At 43.1% G+C, this 21,212-nt stretch overlaps 1 protein-coding gene across 4 annotated transcripts in view; it reads left to right on the top strand.

The window, feature by feature from the left end:
* Positions 1–21,212, top strand: part of bnc2 (basonuclin 2) — a 159,270-nt gene that overhangs the window by 93,806 nt on the left and 44,252 nt on the right. For all 4 annotated transcript variants that reach the window (XM_038713222.1, XM_038713223.1, XM_038713220.1 and 1 more), the window contains one exon: positions 20,616–20,718. In XM_038713222.1, the coding sequence (XP_038569150.1) occupies positions 20,616–20,718 (103 nt within the window). The remainder of the gene's footprint in view (positions 1–20,615; positions 20,719–21,212) is intronic.

Genomic DNA, 21,212 nt, shown 5'->3' on the forward strand with positions numbered 1-21,212 from the left:
TTTGGGAGCGAGAGTGTGATTCTTGTATTTTAAGTCTGTGTAGAAACACTAGTAGTCAGCAGTGTTGGGAGAGGCTGCTGCAAAGGTTTTAAGTACTATCTGGACTCTCAGCCAATGAAAACAGATATGTGCTTCCCCAGATGTATAATATCACTCTTGGAAGGGATTTTTTTTTTGCGTAAAGCCGAGGAGAAGTCACCCGGCCCTTTTGTTTTCATCTGCAGAGATTCCAATCACAGATCTTTCCGTTTTTGATACAGCAGACTCTATCTGTTAAACCTTTTGCCACCATTTGAGAGAGGTGATACAAGAGAGGAAAGAAGAAAATCTAACTTGCCATCATTGCAGAAAAAAACACTGTTTTCTCAAACACAAGCCACCTAATTCCTGAACATTGGACATTTCTGGCGAACATTCAGTAAAGTCATCAGATCCCTGTGTTTTATGACTCCTCTAAACAAGTCGCGTTCATCCCCAAGTTACGCTCTGGTACTGTGTATCCCCTGCTGACTTCAGTGAATTAGATTTTTTTTAATGAACAGCTCAATATCTAATTCATTAAAGTGACTGTTTTATTTGATGCATTTGCCTTACTCCAGCTGAACCAAGGAAGCAAGCCAGGGGATAAAGGGAGATGGCCCTGTTGATGGACGTCCAGTTGCACACATAAAGAGCTCCGAGTGTGTGCCTGCATGTGTCCCTGCGAGAGACTCAGGGGCTCCGGTCGATTGTGGCTCCTCTCCGCAGGGGCTGAGACTGGGAGTTTTACTCTGTTTGACTGCTCAAGGACGGGAGCTGTAATTGGCCTTGCACACACTCTCTCTCGTCATTAGAGGCAGGCCAAGAGGCAGGCTTAACAATCGGTGTGGGGCGCACTGCCAGTGCTTTCTCTTTTTCTCTAGGCGTCTATCTGGCGGTGAAAAAGCATAAGGAGGCACGTTAGGCTTTAGTGCTGTATTAAAAATGTCGCCCATGGCACCGCTTTGTGTATGTGTTGTGATTGAGCAACATGTACAACACCAGTAAAGGGTAGAGATCTCACAGTTTATGGGCCCCTACTCACACTCTTTGGGCTGGACTGGGGGAGTAAGGTTTGTGTGTGTGGCTGTGAGCCTCAGGGAACTGAAAACACCTGTGGATCTGAGGAAAATGGAAGATGGCTGGAGAGTCGATTGATGGACTTGAAACGGCAGCAGCAGGCCGAGGGCCCGCCGTTCTTCATGTATCATCGTTACCCTGATAAACCCACATACATGCTCATACAGTACCCCAACTCTGCTTTCCACTACCGGATCATATTTGTAGGTCCAGTCTGTGCACGTAACAGTATGTATCCTCTGATTCTATGTAATTAGCATGTCTCTCATTTAGCAGTTCCTCTGATCAACGGTCTGATCCCTGCATAGATCACACTTTCTAAGCAGATACACTCATCCCACTCCAAGACACATGTACAGTAGCAACAGATACAAGAGGCACAGTTCATCCAAAGGTATAATACAAACATGCATTGCATAATATAAAAAAAACCTGACACACTGTAGGTTGCAGGCCCTGAAGAGAAAGTAGTAGAGAAAGGTGTGAAACAGAGGGCCTTGGTGGAAATATGAAGGGGTCAGAATAAGACTGTAAGGGGCTCCCCGGCGAGAGCCTTGGGGGGGTGGCTGGGGATGTGTCAGGTGCATGAGCCGCTCTGTGCTGGGCAGTGTTGTTGTTACACCGAGGGCAGCGCCACAAGTCCGAAAGTATTGATTTCCCGCCTTGTCGAGAGGCAGAGAACTGTCATGTGGAGAGCACTGACCTTGGTACACACACTAAGACAACTATTCCCCCCGGCCCCCCACGGCACAGAGAGGAGCAGATGCAAGACACAGCAGCGGCAAGCAACAAACAACAATGAGCTACCAAGTCTCCTCCAAGGGGGGGGGGGGGGTTCAGAAAAAAGCGGGAGCAGAAAGCAAGAGAGAGAGAAACAGACAGAGAGAGTTGGGAGCTAACAGTCAAAGCAAGGGCCAGTTCCCCTGAGTTGTCAGTGGGCAGCCCAGTGTCTGGTTATCACGCTGTTTGAAATGACAATGGCTTGACTTGTATTTTCCTCCTGAGACCCAACTCAGATCTATAAGCCAGAGGGAGGGAGGAGGGGAGCGGAGGAGAGTGAGGGGTTGGTGGGTTAGAAGAGCAGAGAAAAGAAAGGGCTGGTCATAAAAGGAGACGATAGAAGAGCGAGAGGGAGGTAGGAAATAGTATAAGAGAAAGGATAACAAAAAGAAAAGTGAGTGGGAAAAGGAGCGAGAGATTGACTCCTTCTGTTTCTGTATCACTGCTGTGGTTGTAGCCTTTGACATCTACAGAGAGAGACAGAGAGGAAGGAAGAGAAAGGAGGCAGCGGCAGCAGCTCAAGTGAAATGTTTTTCATGTGGAAGCTCCATCAGGATTTGACAACAAAAAGGGCTCCCTGTCACCTGCAGCTACACGGCGGGGCTCATCCCCAGTCACTCCGGAGTACAGCGCACACAGAGACAGACAGAGAGAAAATACAGCCTACAAAGAGCTCTCCCCGGGTTAGATCAGGGTGACAGACACTTAAGAGACCCAGCGTTAGTCACACATCTCTCGCCTCAGATCAGGGTGTTTTGCTAACAAGCTCGGCAGCAAGTTCCCTCGCTTGTACACTGAAGCTTATGAATAAAGGCCACTTTTTCATGATGAAGAGTTCTGTGTAGAGTTGTGAAGGAATCTATTCACAAAGTCTCTTTTTTGGGGGAATCTCAAAGAAGTGGAGCCCTAATTGAATTAGCTGGCTTATTAGTGTTTGACATTGTAAGCTTGGCTATAAGTAAGGAAGTGGGGACTTGGAAAGTGGATTTAAAGAGCAGTGTTGGTTTTGGTTCTAATTTTACACTCTCCTGACACACATTATTCCCCTCAGCAGCAGTTAGGCCCAGATATGGTAATGCTAATAATATGTGTGCAAGGGGGTTTAAGTGGCTCTCTCACCTCAATTGGCAATCTTGGGAAACACAGTAGCCTATAAACGTAGTGGCTAAAGCCTTGTCAATGGTGCGGACTCTTCGTTCATGGATAAAATAGAAACTAGCGAAATGGATGTGATTAAAAAATATTCAAAAGCAGTAGAAAGGGTGTCATTAGACAAAAAATAGAGATACTGAGTTATTGTTCCTTTCAAAAATAAGAACAGGCAACCTTCCTCATCCTGCACCCATCTTTGTCTGCTCACAATCCTCTTATTTCAACATGTCTTCAAGGGGAAAAAAACAGACTAAGCGCACCTTTGGCCATAATACTGTTTAGTAGCCTTGATGCAGTTTTGCCCCCGTTAGTCTGCCTTAATTTGGTCAACTCTAATTGCTAATTACACTTGCTTTCATTATCTCAGTGTGTTAAATCCAAGGGCTTTACCAGTATTATCTTTACTCACCAAAAGAAAGAAAGAGCCTTTGATCAAGATTAACAACATATACTCTCCTTCGGTCAGTGCAACACACACACACACACACATCCGCACAATCGCATGCGCATGCTACACAAACTTAATGAATCTGTTTCATCTGTCGTTTTGACTTTCTCTCCGTGTTGTCGATATTCACCTCCCCATGCCCTGAGAACACTATTTCTAAAAAGTACAACTTCATGCTTTTGGAGAAGAGTGTTAAATAATAACATACACTCAAATTGAATCCTTATTTATATTTTTCTTTCTGTAGTAGTCTACTCTTGGTGCCTTTACCATCCTTTACCATCCCGTCAGTAAAGTGTTAAAAATGACTGGGGCCGTGATTAAAATCTTAATCTTTTACCTCATGTTGATTGTCAGCTTCCTTTGGGAGCACAAAAGGAACCTTGTGGATTTTACCACATCACCACGAGTGCTCTGACCATTTAAAAACACAAAAACACAAACATTGGCACTTACTGCACCCTCCCAAAAATATAGTGGGACAACTGGCAGCAAACAAATGAATAAATGTAAGCCTCCACAATTAGCCCCTTGCTCTCAGTGGATGCATAATGGATCTCGCTACACAAAACAATTACGTGCCACTTGAGATAATGACAGATTGTGCTAAAAGGAGCTACTTTACCCACTTAGCTCTCTTTGGGGGTATCACACTGTTTGTGTGGCTGTGGTGAAACAGGACATGCCAGTGAGCTCAGCCTTCCTGGGTGCGAGAGGGCGTAATGCCAAAGCGAATTCCCTGCCTGACACATGATAAACTTGGGGACAGGTGACCATAGTGAAGCAGGCCATTCCTCGCATTCTGGACGAGTTTGCAAGTAATGACATGCCAGCAAAGAGCCCACATGTCACTTTCACCTCTCATAAATCCAGCAGGAAATAAAACAGGTCAACACTCTCAGTGGTGTCAGCAGGTATGATGAAACAAGGGAGCATCAAGGTTAGACATTTTGACGATTACGGCAACTCTTTTTGTCTCTGTGAGGGAGGAAACAGAGCTTCATTGTACTCATTCCATCATCAAATTTGGCAAATTTTAAACTGCTATCAAATACAGTACAAATGCCAGTTTACTATACAGAATCTTTCACGCCAGAGGGTAGAGTTTGTAAGTTGCGAAGAAATTCAAAACACCCATGAACACCAAGTTGATCTGAAGTTACAGCTAATAATCCAGGATGAAGAAGATTATTTAGGACCAGACCTGGCACGGTTTTTATAGAAAAAAAGGAGAAAAAAAGGCCAATGTGTGAATATCAACAATATAGTCATAGTGTAATCTGTAATTAAAGAAAATGGCCAAAAATGCTGACAATGTCTGACTGGAGAACACTGCAGCAAGTCAAGTGTGAATTTTGATTTGGAGACAAAAAACACCACATTGATTATGAGAATGAGCAAATTTCTTTATGTTTATTTAAAGTGTATTGTCGGCTTCAAAGATCTATTCAGAGGCAGCAGATGCAGAGAGTAAGAGATTAAGATATTGGGTATTTATTTGAGAACACTGTCATCTCAGCGCACAACACAACTGCATTTCTTTTCATTTCCATCCCTGTTTGTGTCGGTGTTATTTTGCCCTGGTCTTGTATCTATCACACGTATTCCCCACTGCCCATGACATACTGGAAATGCCTGGTTAAGTGCTGTTCTGACATTAGCTGAGTGTAGTCACAGCATTTGGCCTGGGGACAGGCCCTATAAATATGGATGCCACACACCCCTCCTCTTTTCTCCTGCTCTCCCCCGGCTCCCTGATGAGTTTGCATGTGTCTGTGTCTGTGTGGCGCGCCGTTTGCTCTGTCACACCATGTCGCCACTGTTTGTTTACTCGCACTGACAGAGATACACTTGCTTGCTTTCGGTGCTCTCCACCTACGCCTGCTAACCAAGTGCCAAAGAGCTCACTAATGCTCCAGCTCCTCCTGTAAATAATGCATCCGCCAATGCCAGGCAGCTAGCTAGAGCCGCGGCCCCAGCTGTCTGAACTATTTCATAGGCTGATGGATCTGTTAGCCTACACGTCACTCTCAGTTTGCCCGTGTGTGCGCGTGTTAGCGAGTGTCATTGTCACCTGCTGTTACATCGCAGAGCATCACACCCAGAGAGCTGCATGAAAATGATGCCAGCCAAGCCAGGCGTCTTCCTGTGTGCCCATCTCTTCCCCCGGCGCTGTGGCGGCCCTGTGGGTGCCCCGTGGCTGCACTGATGCCAGAACGTGTGGAGCTGCAGGGAGGGTCCCCGTGGGGAGGAAGTGGGCCATTAGTACAGTCCTTGCCCGGCGTTTTACTCCACTTCAGTACACATCACAGAGGGCCGCCCTCTCACTAACTCGCTAACACATGCTAATTAGTCTGGCGACAGAGCCAGTTCCTCTTTGCTTTGGGAGCATATGTGTAGCTCCAGAGCAAAGCTGGCTGAGAGGACCTGGCCAGGGACTGATGCTTCATTAAGTTTTCTTTAATGTACTTCAAATAAATGTGGCTGTAGCTTAGTGTTTTAGAACAGGCTGAAAAATATGCATGATGTGGGCAAAGGTGTCAGAGTTCAGTTTTATTTCAGAACTTGTAGGTAAGTAACAACTCACTGCTTCAACCAGGCATGCCGCACAAATAAACAATGGCGCTTTCTGAATTTCCTTACCTTCCAAATTAGGGTGGTGTGCCGTCTGCTCTCCAACCAACTCGCCTTTCTTGCAATGTCTTCATTTTCTGGAAACAAGAACAACCACAGCCTTAATGAATCTTAATGATGATAGTCATAACACAACAATAATCCAGTGGTCTGGAAAACTAATCAATGCGTCTTCTCTCCTTCCCCTAATGACCTGTGAAAACAAAGCAATAAAAAGACGGCGTGTGTTTATTTTGGCCAATGCAACAGGCTGATAAGAGCAGCTGGCTGATTAGCTCCGAGCAAAGCCAAGAGGGTCACAAAGATTAGGACACCACACAAAGCTAATGTCACCACATGAGGTAAAGCTGAGTGTGTGTGCATTTCAGAAACTTTCCTCTCTACGGAAAGTTTGCTGGCCCATCTACTTAAATGTATTCATTCTACCACAGTAGTCTTGTTAACTATGTGTCACATAGATGAGCATTTCCTGTTACATGTTCATACACATCCTGTTACTGTAACTCTAGTCAGTGGTGGTATTTTGTCATCCCAGTAGTGCTATGATAAACACATGTTGTTTCCCTTGTCTTCTGTGTGAAGTGGCTGACCAGCGTAGCTCTCGTTTTAGCATGCTTCTTGTCTTTTGGTCTGTAGTTGATTCCTCCCAGACTCTGGCCCTTCACCGCAAATCATTGTGGTGTGCTCTGTGCGCAACTTCGGGACACAAATGTGCCCCCAAAGTGGTGCAAAGGCACAATTCCTTAGATTCATCTTTTCTCTTTTCAGTAAGAAATACAAAACCATTGCACGGTTTTTTTAAACAAGCTTGTGATGTCAAAAGTTTAACAGAATGATGGAAAGTGTTGGATTGATTGACTGCTTTTAATTAAGTAAGTACATAGTGGGAAGAAGCAAAAAAAAAGGGGAAAGGAAAAATTATCACATGTAAAGAAACACAAACACACTCCTTTCTGCATCTTGCCACTCTTACAAATAAGGATAAGTAAGAGTGGAAATCATGAAATGTCTATGTGCAACACAAACACATAGAGGAAGAGACCACCTTAACATCGTTCTCTTGGGTCCAAACTAAATATAAGTCATGCATACTGTATGAGGACACAGAGTTTCTGAAATTCTTGGAATTAAAATGATTTAACAAGCTGTAATAAATGTATTTCTTATTCCCTAGTAAGATTATGTGAATACCTAAACACATGACACATTTCATATGACAACATGGGAGATCAGTGTCAGGTGGATTACATGGAATGATGGGGTGATGTGTCTTTTTTCCCCCTGCTTTCTAGAGAGCCTGGTGTCCTGATTAAAAATTTCAGCTCCACTGCCTTTCTAATTAATTAGCAAGGCCACTCAGAGGAGCGCTGTGGACCAATTAGTCTCTAGTAAGCCGATGATGCCTATCGCTACAGCATCACTGTACAGCTGTCGCTCCCCGCTCCGAGGACGGCTGGGAATGGACCCTCAGGTGCTCGCACAGGTTCAAACAGCAGCGTGCGTGCGTGCACACTACATGAGATGCATGCACACATGCAGAGAATAATAATAATAGCAATAATAATAGTAGAAAATGAAGAGATACACAAAATATAAATGCACAGAATACACAGGCTCTTAAAAATATTTCCAAACTGAGGTGTCATAAAAAAATAAAATGCAATGATAAAAATGACTCATTGAGTCTAAAAGAATCTGTCAAGTTAGTCTGGCTGCAGACAGTGATGGAGAAATTAGTTAATTATTAATAAGTAAATCCACAGAAAAGGATGAACCATCAATGAAACAATAGTGTCTATTTAGGAAATGTATTAAGTGAAAATACCAAACATTTTCTGGATATAGCTTCTGAAATCCAACAATTTGCTCCTTTAAATCTGTTAAATCTTAGTGAATTTTTGACGTTGGTCAGACAAAGTAACAATTTTTAGGACATTACTTTCACTTTGGACAAATTTTAATGGGAATCTGCCATTCAATATTTCTTAAATGGCACCACTATTCAAAGATACTGTAAGGCAATACAGCTAGCAAAGTGAATATGCATTAACACAGACATTGCTAAGACAGTTAAATTTTTTTCTATTTGCCATGTTGAGCTACTTATGTATAGTAATACCATGAATTTGCGTTTCCTATCTAACCTACAGTAGCTGACATTGTGGACTGCATGGCTTTGAAACACAAGCCTCCTGAAGACAGTGAAGCTCTTTAATCCTGATCTCCTCTATACATTAAAAACAACAGCAGATGAAAAAATAAGATGGACTTGTTTCCGTTTCTAAGGTCTTGATGGTGAATTCATCCTGCCTGCTGACCACAGGGCTGGGTGGAGAGGATGGAGGGTGGGGAGGAGTCTGAGGGGTGGCAGAGTTTGCTGACTTTGTGAGAACGGACTAGTTATAAGACCGACGAAGCTCATTTCCACTTCAAGGGGTCGTCTGAAACATGGCATCAGCAGACCTCTCTGTTAGCTCTCGCTCCACGCTCGCACGTGGTGTGCGCACTAATGCATGTGCACGCGCACACACATACACACCATCTGATCATTTCACAGATACTCATAATGTCTCCCCATCGCCTTCTCTCTAATGTTTATTCGTACTTGAGGAAAATGCGCTGATACAGTTTTTCTTCGAGACTGAAAAACAGCCAAAAGCTAACAAAAATGTAGAACTTCAAAGCCCCCTATGGTCGTGGGTATATATTAACGAACACATCACACATTTCACACACGCAAACACACACGTAACGTCCTGCAAATAATTCACTTTCTCTTACAAGTTTTAATTTTAATTAAGCGGAGTGTCGATTGGCACGTTTGAGTTTTGTATAGTGCATACACACACACACACACACACACACACACACGCACACACTCGTCCCTTTGCAAGCACAAACAGTCAATACTGTAGTGGCTGATTAGTATGAGAAGAGGGGATGAATATTGGAGAAGGACTCTCAAGAGCCACCCATGAAACATGGAGAGGATGTCAAAGCATTTTGTTCCCATCTCGCTCATTAGCTCTAACTCAGGCTAGTGGACACTCAAAGTGTTTTTAAGTTTATTCACAATCACACACACACACACACACACACACACACACAAAGACAAAAAAAGGCACACAATGAAAACAACACTGTTATAAGTTGTAGTTATTAGATCGGCGTGTCTGACATTTTGTCGACATAAGTAATTAATTTAGCCTTTCTATTGGGAAAGTCCAAAGAGCCCAATTAACATGGCTAATATTGCTGCATCGTGTAAAAACATCACTTTTTTTAAATACAGAGGGAATATTCAAATGACTTGCCTTCATTATTCAAATGTATAAGCAAAGTCATCACTGGGGATGGGATTCACACTCGCAAGAACAAGAAAATGATAATCAATCTTTTATTTCTGCAAAGCAATCAAATATTCAGCATATGTGCTTTTCCTTTATCTTGGTTTGCTTTATTTGCGTCATCTGAAATTTCAGGGTTTCTCACATTTGTCCTCATTATTTTTCACTAGGAATTTAGAGGCGTATATTTTGTTGTATATATTGACAAAGTGCCATGCTACAGTCGTAATTGTTAATTATTTAATTTAAAATCTAACAGATTAGAAATCTCTGTTTACATGAGCCTAGTTGCAGTTTTGTATTTAATTGAAATCATACAATATGTCAATGCTTTAGAGGAAGAGGTTTTTTGACTTTTACAGTTGGTCCAGTACACATGCGCAGACAGGAAGCCAGGCCAAGACTCACTCAGTTGCCAAATCCCACGGCTTTGTAAGCAACGCAGAAACAGAATCACACAAATAATATTCTTAATTTAGAGTAAAAATGTACATGTCAGTGAGGGACATTTTATAGTTCATTTGAATCTGTTTTTATAGATTGCTATTGTGGTACTATGTTTTCTATTTTCAGGGCTCGTTCGGTATTTGTTTCCTAGCGAACTGATGGGGCCCCACTACTACAAGGCCCGGGCTCTTGGCTCTACTCTCCCACTCGTATAGCTATAACAAAGTCAATATTACAAAGAGGTAACACATGTCGAGGTATGCTTCAGGCCTGCCGTGGTGCTGTGATCGTGGATTGGGACACACGAGCACACACACACACACACACACATGCATGAACTGTGTAAAAGAATGCATGCCTTCAATAGGAGGCTACCTCCATGAAGAAAAATGTATTCCACTTTTTTCACTTCTTTGCAAATTTGTTCTCTGGTTCAAGCTGGTATTTTGGCTTTCACACATGTGAAATTGTTCGTGTGTGTAGGACTGTGTGTGAACCTCTCTTCCTACAGTGTTATGTGTGAGCGCAAAGTACTTGTTGGTGTCTATGTGTTCTCATAAATTCTGAGTGTGTGTGTGTGTGTGTGCGCGTGAGGGCCAGTTTGTTTTGTTTTTCCCTTACTTCAGCACATCTGAGAGAGCTTTTCTGGAACTCCTGAGCCCTGTCCAAACAAAGATGGCCGAATGTGAGGGATGGAGGGGAGGTGGATCAGAGTGTGCGTGCATGTCTGTGTGTGTGTGTTTGTGTGTGTGAGCGTGTGTGTTTGTGATTTTTAAAGTAAGCTGGGACCAGAAGGGCCTTGCGAAAAAACCAAGAGGAGGGAGAGAAAACCGAGCCCCTGAGAAAGGCAGCTGGAAACACGGAGACTTGCGGTCTCTCTCTCCCTGGTCCAGCTGCACTCAGATGTGTCTGCCTGGTCCCCCCCCCCCCCCCCCGCCTCACCTCTGCACTCCCAAACTCAATGCCACTGCCAAGGAGAGAGAGAAAAAGAGAGAGTGAGAGAGAGTGTCGCAGCTGGTAATACTTACTGGCCATTTTACCGCGGTAAAGGCATGAGATTCATTAGGCCAGGGCCCGCGTGTTTTGTGTGCTGAGTACCGGCCGTGTTATTGTTAGGATGTGGTAAAATTATAAATATGGAGGGGTGAGGGGGATTTGTGGGGTGCAGGAATCTTAGTGGAAGGGTTGGAGAGTAGCGAGAGAGCAATCTGGTGGGGGAGGAGGAGGAAGAGGAGAAACATGCCACTCATTAACTCCTCTGCCACGGTCTTGTTTCTCGTGATTGGGTGGCAATAAAAAAGTCTGTCACAATTTGTCAAAGTTAATGACTCAATGGCACACCAGCTCTCGAGGGCTGGAAGACACGCTAACATATGTCGAATCAGTCAATAGCTTTATAATTGCAGAAATAAGGAGTCCGGCTTTAGCCAAATGAAGCGGACTTAGAGGGTCCTGAGAGGGAATTTGCAATTTGGTCAGGTCGATTGCAGCATGGCAATCACCAAGGCTTGGCACTGTTTTCCTCACGCGCTTGTGAGTTTCTTTCTTTTGCTTTATTTCCGCCTTCCCTCCCTCCCACCTGTTTGAGCTGGCCCGTGTCTTCTTTGTGACCTGTGACTCTGGAACTGCGTCTAGCCTCCACTTCAGCCCCTCTATCTGTGAACTTTGTGACTGATAAAGACTAAAACACCCAGATAGACTTTCCTTTGGTCTGCCGTCTCCCTCCCTCTCTTGTTGTCACAGCACACACATGCACACACAAGCGCGCGCACACACACACACACACCACACACACACGCAAAGACACTCCTCACTTCTCTCCCTCATTGTGTGGCTTTGGGAGTGACACACTTGTCATTGCAGTAATGTAGCGATTGGTTAAATAGTCTCTCCCCCTCCCCTTTCTGTCTGTATCTCTTTCTTGTGTCCTATTTGTCTGTGTCATTTGCAAATAAAAGGTGCAGCTTTTTTCTTAGAGTGTTGTATCTAAAGCGGGAACTACGATACTGAATCAGGAGCAGTCTTCTCACTATGCTGGCTAAGGTAAACGATTGCACAAATCTTAAATAACAACAATCTGGACCACTTTAGGTGATCTTTTATAATGGGGTATTGTATAGACGCAATGCATAAGTAAGATACAAGCAGATGTAGCACTTTGTTGCAAATAATCTGAATAGATTAATTATCCCTGGTTCAGCATAGCTTATACATAGTTTTGTATTTCCACAGCTGTTGGGTGTGCAGGCCCAGGTGTTTACAAGTAAACCACCATGCTGACACACTGTTTGAACAAAACTCTGAGGAAAGAAACAAATATTATTGCCCAGTCGTGTGTCTTGAAAACCAGCCAACCTGTCTACAGTAGTGTTCAGTTTAGTTGAAAAAACACATATACATAATTTGGAGATTGCTTACACACAATTAGTGAGGGCTTTTTTACATTAAAAATGGTCAAAGAAAATAAAGAGCTATTGGCGAGATTAAATCTAGGAACTCTTCCAAGATTTCTCTGGCTGGGAGTTCGTTTGAGTAGGGGAATTCACGGAGTGTGGGTGTTTGTGTGCGTGTGTGCACATGTTTGCATGAGAGGGAATGTGGGAGAGTGTGTGGCCACTTGTTTGTGTGTAGTTTAGGAGGTAGAGTCCCACCCTGTAGACTAGTGTGATGACTAAATGTCAATTTGGGGGAGTCTCAGCAGTGCTGGCCTCCTATCGTCAAGCTGCTGTCAAGCCTGCACCGTGTGTGTGTGTGTGTGTGTGTGTGTGTGTCCCGTTGCCCACGCCAACTAATGATTGCTATGGAGATGTCCCCTCACAGAGAGGGGTCGGCAATATGTCTGGGCTCTGACTAATACTTTCTGTTTGTGTTAGGGTGTAGATGGAGAGGGAAGTAAAGAGCAGACCATGTTGGTCATCTTCTCTCCCCTCTCTCTATTTCCACCAAACCCGACTCCCTCTACTACTCCTCCCATTTCTTCTGTCCCCTTGCCTTTTTACTCCCACTCTCTGTTCTCTCTTTTCTCCTCTTTCAAACATGTGTCTGGTCGCACTGTGTGGTCATGTCACTCCCTCAGGTCTCCAGACAGAAACCTAGCGTGTTGTTACAGTGCTGGCTGTCACTGTGATATTTGCATTCGGCGGGGGCGATCACTGGGCCAGCGAGTGCAGGTGTCAAGTCTGACAGGGAGTTGTCCTTATCTGGCGCAGGTCGCTCCCTCTGATAGGCTGAAGGTCAGAGCAGATCTAGTTTATATTGACAACAGTGTTTTATTTCCTTTATTTCCTTTCCTGTTCACACAATGGCCAGTGATAAGAAAGTGTGTCTTGAAGCCTAACAACTTGCAGAGTGATTTCTGGTTTTCATTTTATTTTATTGCTGAAGCAGTTAGTCTGTTAAAACAAGATGAATTGACAATTTGAATAATGTATCATGTATCAAAGCAAAAGTGTCCCATTTGTAGGTTAATTTGCTACTAATTGTTTTTTTTTCACCAACATAGGTACTGAGAGGGACATTTTAGAGATGAAAAATAAATTACATACAGTATATGTTGACACCGATATACCTGTTAAGCTAAAACGTCCAATAATATTGTTCATACCAATATATCAGTGAGACTCATTATTCAGAAACTTATTTAAACTTGAGCTATTTAGTTGAAGTGTACCACTAACACAGTATTTCAGTTTAGCATATAAAATGCATATATAAAGAGAGGAGATCTAACCTGGCATCTTTTTATCTCAACCTTCCTACACCCTCCCATCAGCTTTCCTCTGCCTCCTCCACCTTTGCTGCAACACCTCTTCCCCACCTTTTCCGATACACCAGCTTGCCTGACTCCCCCCCTCAAACCCACCCCCCCGGTCCCTTGCTATCTTACATCTCTTCCTTTTCGCCAAGGTACCCTTCGTTCTCTCTCTTTCTCTCCTTCAATCTCTCCCTGCCTCCCCTAGCACACTTCTTTGAACCTGGCCTTGTATATGTGGACCCAGAGGTCTGTCACTGGGCAGATGGTTTGATCTCTGGCTGGGGAAATGCTTTGAGCAGAGCTGAGAGGGGCCACGGGCCTGGACCGGGGTCCTCTGCCTGGACTTGCTGTCTACACAAAAGATGGGAGAAACTGCTACTCCCTTGATGCTTAGGTATTTGAACAGACAGTGTAGTCTGGTGTTAACAGTGTGGTACAGCTCTCCATCTATATAGGCTGCACTGGCTGAGAGCATGGCATATGATCGGGAGATCACAGGGTTGTGTTCCTGGTCCAGCATTGTGATATTATGCTCCCTCTTCTCCTCTGTTTCACAATATCAAAGCCAGCTGGGTCCTGTAGCCGTCCACTTCATAAACAAGCATGACTGTCCTGAAGTACAAGCGTGGCTGTTTATCATGCGAGTGAGTCAGGCTGAAAGTTTCGTCATTGATCTGATTTGAAACTTTTTGGGGTGGTGCTCATCATGGGGAGATTCATGGGGAGATTTACTTTCTGTGACTGTGTCAAACCACACAGACGAAGAAGGAATGTTCAAAGCAAGCACTCAGCTGAATTGTGTGTGCCTGTTTGATTCTGGAGTAATAACCTGGGTGTTGTGTTTGTGTATATAAAGGAGTGCAGAGTGTGAGTCATATCTGACAGCTGATAAAAAGATGGGAAAAGCTGAAACTGGACATGCTCTGGAATGACAGTGGAAGATAGATATCGTCACTCACAATTCAGCTGTTAAGACTGTCCATTTATGAATTTTGTGTTTCTGATTAGTGATTCTTATCAATGAACACTGTATTGTAATATAATTTATTCACAAAAGGGCTAGAAACTGGACATCAAGACAACTTTTTGTTCAAGTACCAGCATGTGAAAGCAAAGTGCAACAAGACTGAGAAGCACTGCCAAAAATCTGAAACATCTGTTTAGGATTTTTACAGACACAATATGTTCCCAGATTAATTTTATTGTCCCTCAGTTTATTTTAAATGTTTATTTACCTTGCACACTTCATTTCAAAAAGTCATTTTTAAATTTGGCCCCTTTCAACTTAAGTGTAAGTAGTTTATAGTAAGTTACTAACATGCCTTTACAAAAGGCCTAAATCTAAACACCGTAATAGCTTTTTGTATACATTTGATCAGATTTGAGATACATTTACTGATTGACAATGAATCTCAGAATCTGTCAAGTCCCAAAGAGCATTAATTAAGGGTGCGTGCAAACAACAGACATGGCTTCTTCCATTTGTTTGACTTAAAGAAAGAAAAGGAAAGAAAGGAAAAAAGAAAGAGCGGGGTCCCAGGTCTCCACATGAATACATGAAAACACATGCTTCTCTTCTCCTTCTGTAATCCACCAGGGACTCACGCCCCATTTGGTTCCCATTAGCATAGCTCTGGTCGCTCTGCCCCGTGTCAAAGCCCAGACGCACAGCTGCACAAAGGACAGGGACCTCTGGCTGTGACTGCCAGCCGCTGGGCTCAAAAGCAGAACTGACATGGAGGACGGGCCTCACACTGTAGGGATTTCAGAGGGAAGACACGTATTCTTTTCTGGCAGTTTTCTCCTGTACAGTATAACAGTTTTACACTGAAGTCAGCACACAAGTGATTAATCGTTGTTTATTTTGTACCACTTTGTAACGCAAGAAAGCTGTTTCAAGTCAAATCCATTGTACAAAATCAAACAAGCAAAAATTAGCCTTGGCATGCGGTATTTGCTCCCCTGTATTTTTGTGGCATGCTGTGTCTAACTACAAAGACTTTCTTTATTCAGCGTGTTTTATTTGTCACCTGTTTCCAATATGGACATTGTGAAGTCCTGATCTATCTGACGGAGCCAGGGCCCAGTTTATGACACGCAAAGCTGCTGTGCCTCTTTTCCTACACACGTTGGCTGCACATTTCTGGCAGGAAATTGACAGCATTTCAGCAGCTAACTCATGGATGAGATAATATCTTGTGAGTGGAAGAGAGGACAAGATGCTCCCAGTGTTTTACAGTGACCCTAAGCAGAGACAAATTTAAATCTGAAGCTCCTGCTGCAAAGACGAGGCGCACACATGCACACGTATGCGCACGTACACACAGGGTTTTCATTTAAATCTCGGCTTTGCTGAACTCACCAAACAAGAAATGTGGTCTGTGGCTGTGTGTTGAACATGGTAAAGGTTTCAATTAAAGTAGGAGGAACAATACCCATCCAGCAGCTGTCTGTGTCTCCATTGTAAGCTGTCAAGATAGGATACAGAGAGGCTGAAAGCAACTAGTGGTGTTTTAGTGGTGTTTTCGGTGGCATATGGTTACAACGTCAACCTTGAAAAATGACAGGGTAGTAATACAGTTGTACAGGATATTAGTTTAGGATCATCATCACTTCTATGATTTCATAGGCCTTGTACTAGCCAAGACACTGTCTGTGTTGATCTCTACATATGCTGCTTGGTTTAGGGTTGGACTCGTTTGCATGCATCGTTATTGATCCTGGGCCATTTTGCCTGTCTTTCCCAGTCTGTTTAAAATCCTCCTGGACACGATTACAACAGTCCAGGCTGTGGCCACCTTGTTCTGCAGCTCCTCTTTCCTGCATTTCTTCAGTCCATCTGTCCCACTAACAGTCTTTTAATTGAGAGTCGTCCCCGGTCTGATGCTGTCCATTGCTGACTGTCAGTGTTTATACAATTGGGCTGGGACAGGGACTGTGAGCCAAGCAAAACATCCATGAAACATCAAGCCTCCAGCTAAACAAAACCCAGCAGTGAGACACACACACTTGAGCCAGATAAGGGCTGAAAATGATGCTTTCTGAACGCGGCTAGGTTAAGTTGTTGACCATAGCGGTAACACAGCAGCTGTTAGGGAGTGTTGACTGTTGTTTTGGTCTAATTGCTACAGCACTGTGGGATTTTCTTTCACTTTCTAGCTGTTCATTTTTCTAGTGATTTACGAAGTCTCGCACACACATGCTTACTCACACGCGCATGTGTCCTTTTCCTCACCGTCGTCCTCTTTAGTTGTGAGCCAAGAGGAAACCCTGGCGAGACGCTAACAGTGACTAATGCTGTGTATCTGGCCGGGCCTCAGATAACACAGCCTCCTTCCCCGGCCTGCTGTGACAAATATGTGCGAGCGCCCAGGCCAGATACAGGTTAAACCAAGGCCAAATGCAACCCACATCCACTCTGGCCACAGAAGCAATTTTGAGTATGTGAGAATCATGAGAAGAAGCCTTTCTTGTTTCGTCTGACAAGCCACACACGCAGACGAGCTCACGTCCTTGATGTTGTTGTTTTTGATGGCCATTTATGACACATCCATCTGCTGCCTCTCTTGAAAAATCTGTAATCGCCCTGTAATCTTTCATCTTATTGCGTATGATCAATTTTTGATGCCATCGCATCACAACATCTCCGGTATTACTTTTCTCTTACACGTTCATAACTGAATGTGAAACAATGCACAAACTACTCCCAAGAAATAACAGGCGCTGTACGTCCCCTCCCTTCCCGTTTCTCCCGTCAGTGCCTCCTCAGCTGAGGGGGCTTGCTGCTTTAATGCTTCTTAATGCTGCTGTCTGCTTAATGGGCCAGATATGAGAGGTGCTGCTAGCCAGCGTAATAAGTCAGTGATTAGAGGGCGCCTTGTCACAGCAGCAGCCTCGCAGACAGTGGCACGCTCTAATTGCCGTATTAGACGCCCCTTAACTATCTTGTCAGCTGTCAGACCCCAGCTCGTAAACAGCAGAGGTGCATTTGATATTTCCAATTGTTTATTTCCGTCTGTTGCTGCCGCATGGTGAGGCAATTAGAAAAGGGCTGTGTTGTGTGACATCACTGTGCTAAATTTGGGTACTCTAAATTAGAGTTTGCAGAGTCTTCATGAAAGTAGAGTCATATAAAAAGGAAAATCTTCTGTATTAAAACATTTGACATGGAATTCGCTCAAAGATCTTGCACAAAATTAAAGGTGGGGTGACAGACAAAGAACTGGACAAAAGTAGACAGTGTGCAACATTAGAGCAGCAACCAAAAACTTTTTTTTTACTTTCAATTAATCTGCTGATTATTTTTGTTTCTAGTCTATGGCAGTAAATAGTGTCTATGCCCATTGCAATGTCCCAGAGTCAAAAATCTTCAAATGGCAAAATATTGCATATTTTGTCTGACCAGCAGTCTACTAATAGCAACAATTCACATTTGTGAAGCCGGAACTAGTGGAACTTTGAAAAAACTAACTATCAGACGATTATGTTTCCATGGGTCCACTAATAAACAAATCAACTAATTCTTTCAGCATTAACATTACTGAAGAGTCAGTGTCATTGTTGTTTTTGTGTTAATTTCAGTTTAATACAGAAAATAATAAGAGATCCATTTGGAGAAGAATACATTAAAGTTGGGTCCTTGACCCCAGCCATGGCCAGTGAACGTTCATGAATGGCCATGCCTGCTGCTTTAAGTGTTCTTGTGGGGAACGCTGAACTCACTTATTGCACGTTGCTTGGGATAAGAATGTCAGCTTGGTGCATAATGTATGTACACTCCAACTGACACACGGCGTATAATCCTCACACACAGTGAGGATTGCCGTGGCTGTACCTGGAGAGCTTAAAAAATTTGTAAAGTCAAATAATCTCTGTCTCCTGTCTCATTCAGTGTCAAACAGTGATGTGACACAGTTGGAAGTGGTGTAATTTTGTGTTTAATCTTGGATTAGCCCATGTTCACTTTGACACCTCCAGTTACTAATCTGGTTTACAACACCTTAGGGCGAGCAAGGGGGGATTCTGATAGATTGTATGGTCCCTTAGTAGATTATGAGTGAGCTGAGTTTAATATCCTGGATTACAGGATATTGGTCTAATCCACCGACTAGGTTATGTTATTTGCGGCAGTTAAACACCAGCATGTGAACTTGGGTCAATACTGGTGGTTTGGTGTGTGCATGCAAGCAAAGAGCAGAAACATTGTGTCATTACTGACCATGCAATGATCTCAGTTGTGTGACGTAAAGGCTGATCTGTGCTGCAGATCATTTTCCATCTGAAAGTGCTGACTGACTGTGGCTGCTGACATTGGGAAATACAGGTTGTTGGCGCAGACATGGACTCCAACCTACGACCTTTTGTGTGCATTTGCACGCCTGTGTCACATTATTGTCACACCATATCAGAATAACAGCCAGACAGTAAGAGACAGCAAATATAGTGCAGATTCACAAAGGCTCTAATAATTGAGCTTTGTCTCGGACATAAACCCACGTGTATCTCTGCAGATAGCGCCTTCACATTTTGATCTGACAATATTCCACAGAAATAGGTTTCTTTAGGAAAATCTTAAGTTTATTACTCAGCAAATAAACTTAAGATTTTCCTGTCAAAATAAATAGGCAGCTACTCACAGTAGTCAGCTTGTACACGGTACCTAATTTCCTGCCTAAAGCATTCCTGAAATTTTTGCTCTGTAATTTTAATGATTAAAATTTTTTTTCGTTACAGTCTGAAGAATTAACACATAGAACAAAAACTTCAGTCATTCAGCACTGACTCAACACTATATATGCCAAGTGTAAAATACGTTATCCTCATCATGTGGATTTGCTGTTTATTATGCCAAGTTATTAACTTGTAGGTTTTTTATTCTAACATCAGCAGCCAACATACTTAGATTACATGCCAATGTTAAGGAAATACACTTCTTCATTTAAGAAAAGATAAGTATGTTTTTTTTTTTAGAGTGAAACAGTTCCAAGAGTTTTTTTTCCCCATATGCAAGGTTTGCTTCGCACCAACCCTGCCACAGCTGCAGATTCCCTTTAGGCAGTTTAGGTTGTCTTAAGTGTTACTATCTTTATTCATCAATTCATCTTGATAATGTAAAAAATGTCTGATAAACAAAGACGTGCCAATGCTTATTAAGATTCATGTTTCGAATTTCTTTTTCTCTTTTCACTCCTTACATTCTGTCTTCTTGTTTCTCCATGTCAGTGTGAAATTTACGTCTCCCAGCTGTTGCATTCATTTGGATGATGAAGCTGTATTCATTTGCGTAGCTTTCTGTGTATATCAGACATTTTCTCCATGCTGTACAATCTCTTTATTGTTTGAAGAATGTGACACATCTTACAGGATCAAATGACCTCCTGCAAAATGTACCTGAACAGGGTTTTTAACAGCCCTTTGTAAAGGCTTAAGCCTCATCAGACGATGCATTGTGCTGTACTGACTTGGCCTCGTCAAGTCTGGACATTTAACCTTTCACTACTAAAAGCTTTCCGGGGTCAGACTAAGTGCAGCTCCAGTGTTGAGTAATGGAGCCTCAGTCAAAACAAGTTACATTACTGTGTTTTCAGGAACAATGAAATTACCGTATGGAGAAGCAGATTCATGCATTGGAATGAAACAGTAGTTGGGAAGTTTGGTGTCTGAGTTATTATTTGTGGCAGTGGCTGCCACTGCTGACATGTTTTGTATCACAATTGTCATAATTCAGGCAAAAGTTTAGACAAAGGATTATTTTTAGTACAGGATGAGCTTAAGGTATTTGCTGCCTGCAGAAGTCTTTGTAATAATTTGTCCCTGAGCTTCTTACTTTATCTACCTTATTTACGACTGCTAGTTGATAGCTGCTCTTTCTCAATCTTTGCTTTATTATCTCTCCTTCCTACTCAAGCTGTGATTGACGTGGATTTGTCTCTGGTTCTGTCCTCTGTCTCCACAGGCCATTCGCTGCACACTGGTGAACTGCACATGTGAGTGTTTCCAGCCAGGGAAGATTCACCTACGGACATGTGACCAGTGCAAGCATGGCTGGGTAGCTCACGGTGAGTTCACTGTTAGGGTGATGAGTGTATTTAAATATGGTGTCAATAAATGTAGAATAAGCTAATGATCCTTTTTTAAACTGCCTCCTCTTGCTGTGGAGAGAACAGAGGTCCTGACCTAGATATCTGTACTCTCTATTGTGTATAGAAAATCAACATGCAGATGCCAGCAGCATGAATGCATCTCACATATGGTTGGGAATCTACTAAAATCCAATTTTCTATTTTCCTTAGTAGAAGTAACTTTGTTGTTTTTGTTTACTTCTGTATTTTTCTGTTGTTTTCTTGTTTTTGCACCTTAGATCAAAAAAGAGAGAACACAACCACAGATAGAGAAGTGAGAGACCACACGTTATGAGTTTTTCACGCGGGTATAAAAAAAAGGGAGAGGAGGCAAGAAAGTACAAAGAGGAGGAGGAGGGGGAAAAAAACCCCCACCTGTTTGGCTTGCGTCCGCACAAGAGTGGGCCTTGGGCCCTTCAGCGGATCGCACA

This window comes from Micropterus salmoides, unplaced genomic scaffold, assembly GCF_014851395.1.
Source record: "Micropterus salmoides isolate LMB-PRFRI ecotype aquatic unplaced genomic scaffold, ASM1485139v1 Ms_hic_scaffold_12, whole genome shotgun sequence".
NCBI lineage: Eukaryota > Metazoa > Chordata > Actinopteri > Centrarchiformes > Centrarchidae > Micropterus > Micropterus salmoides.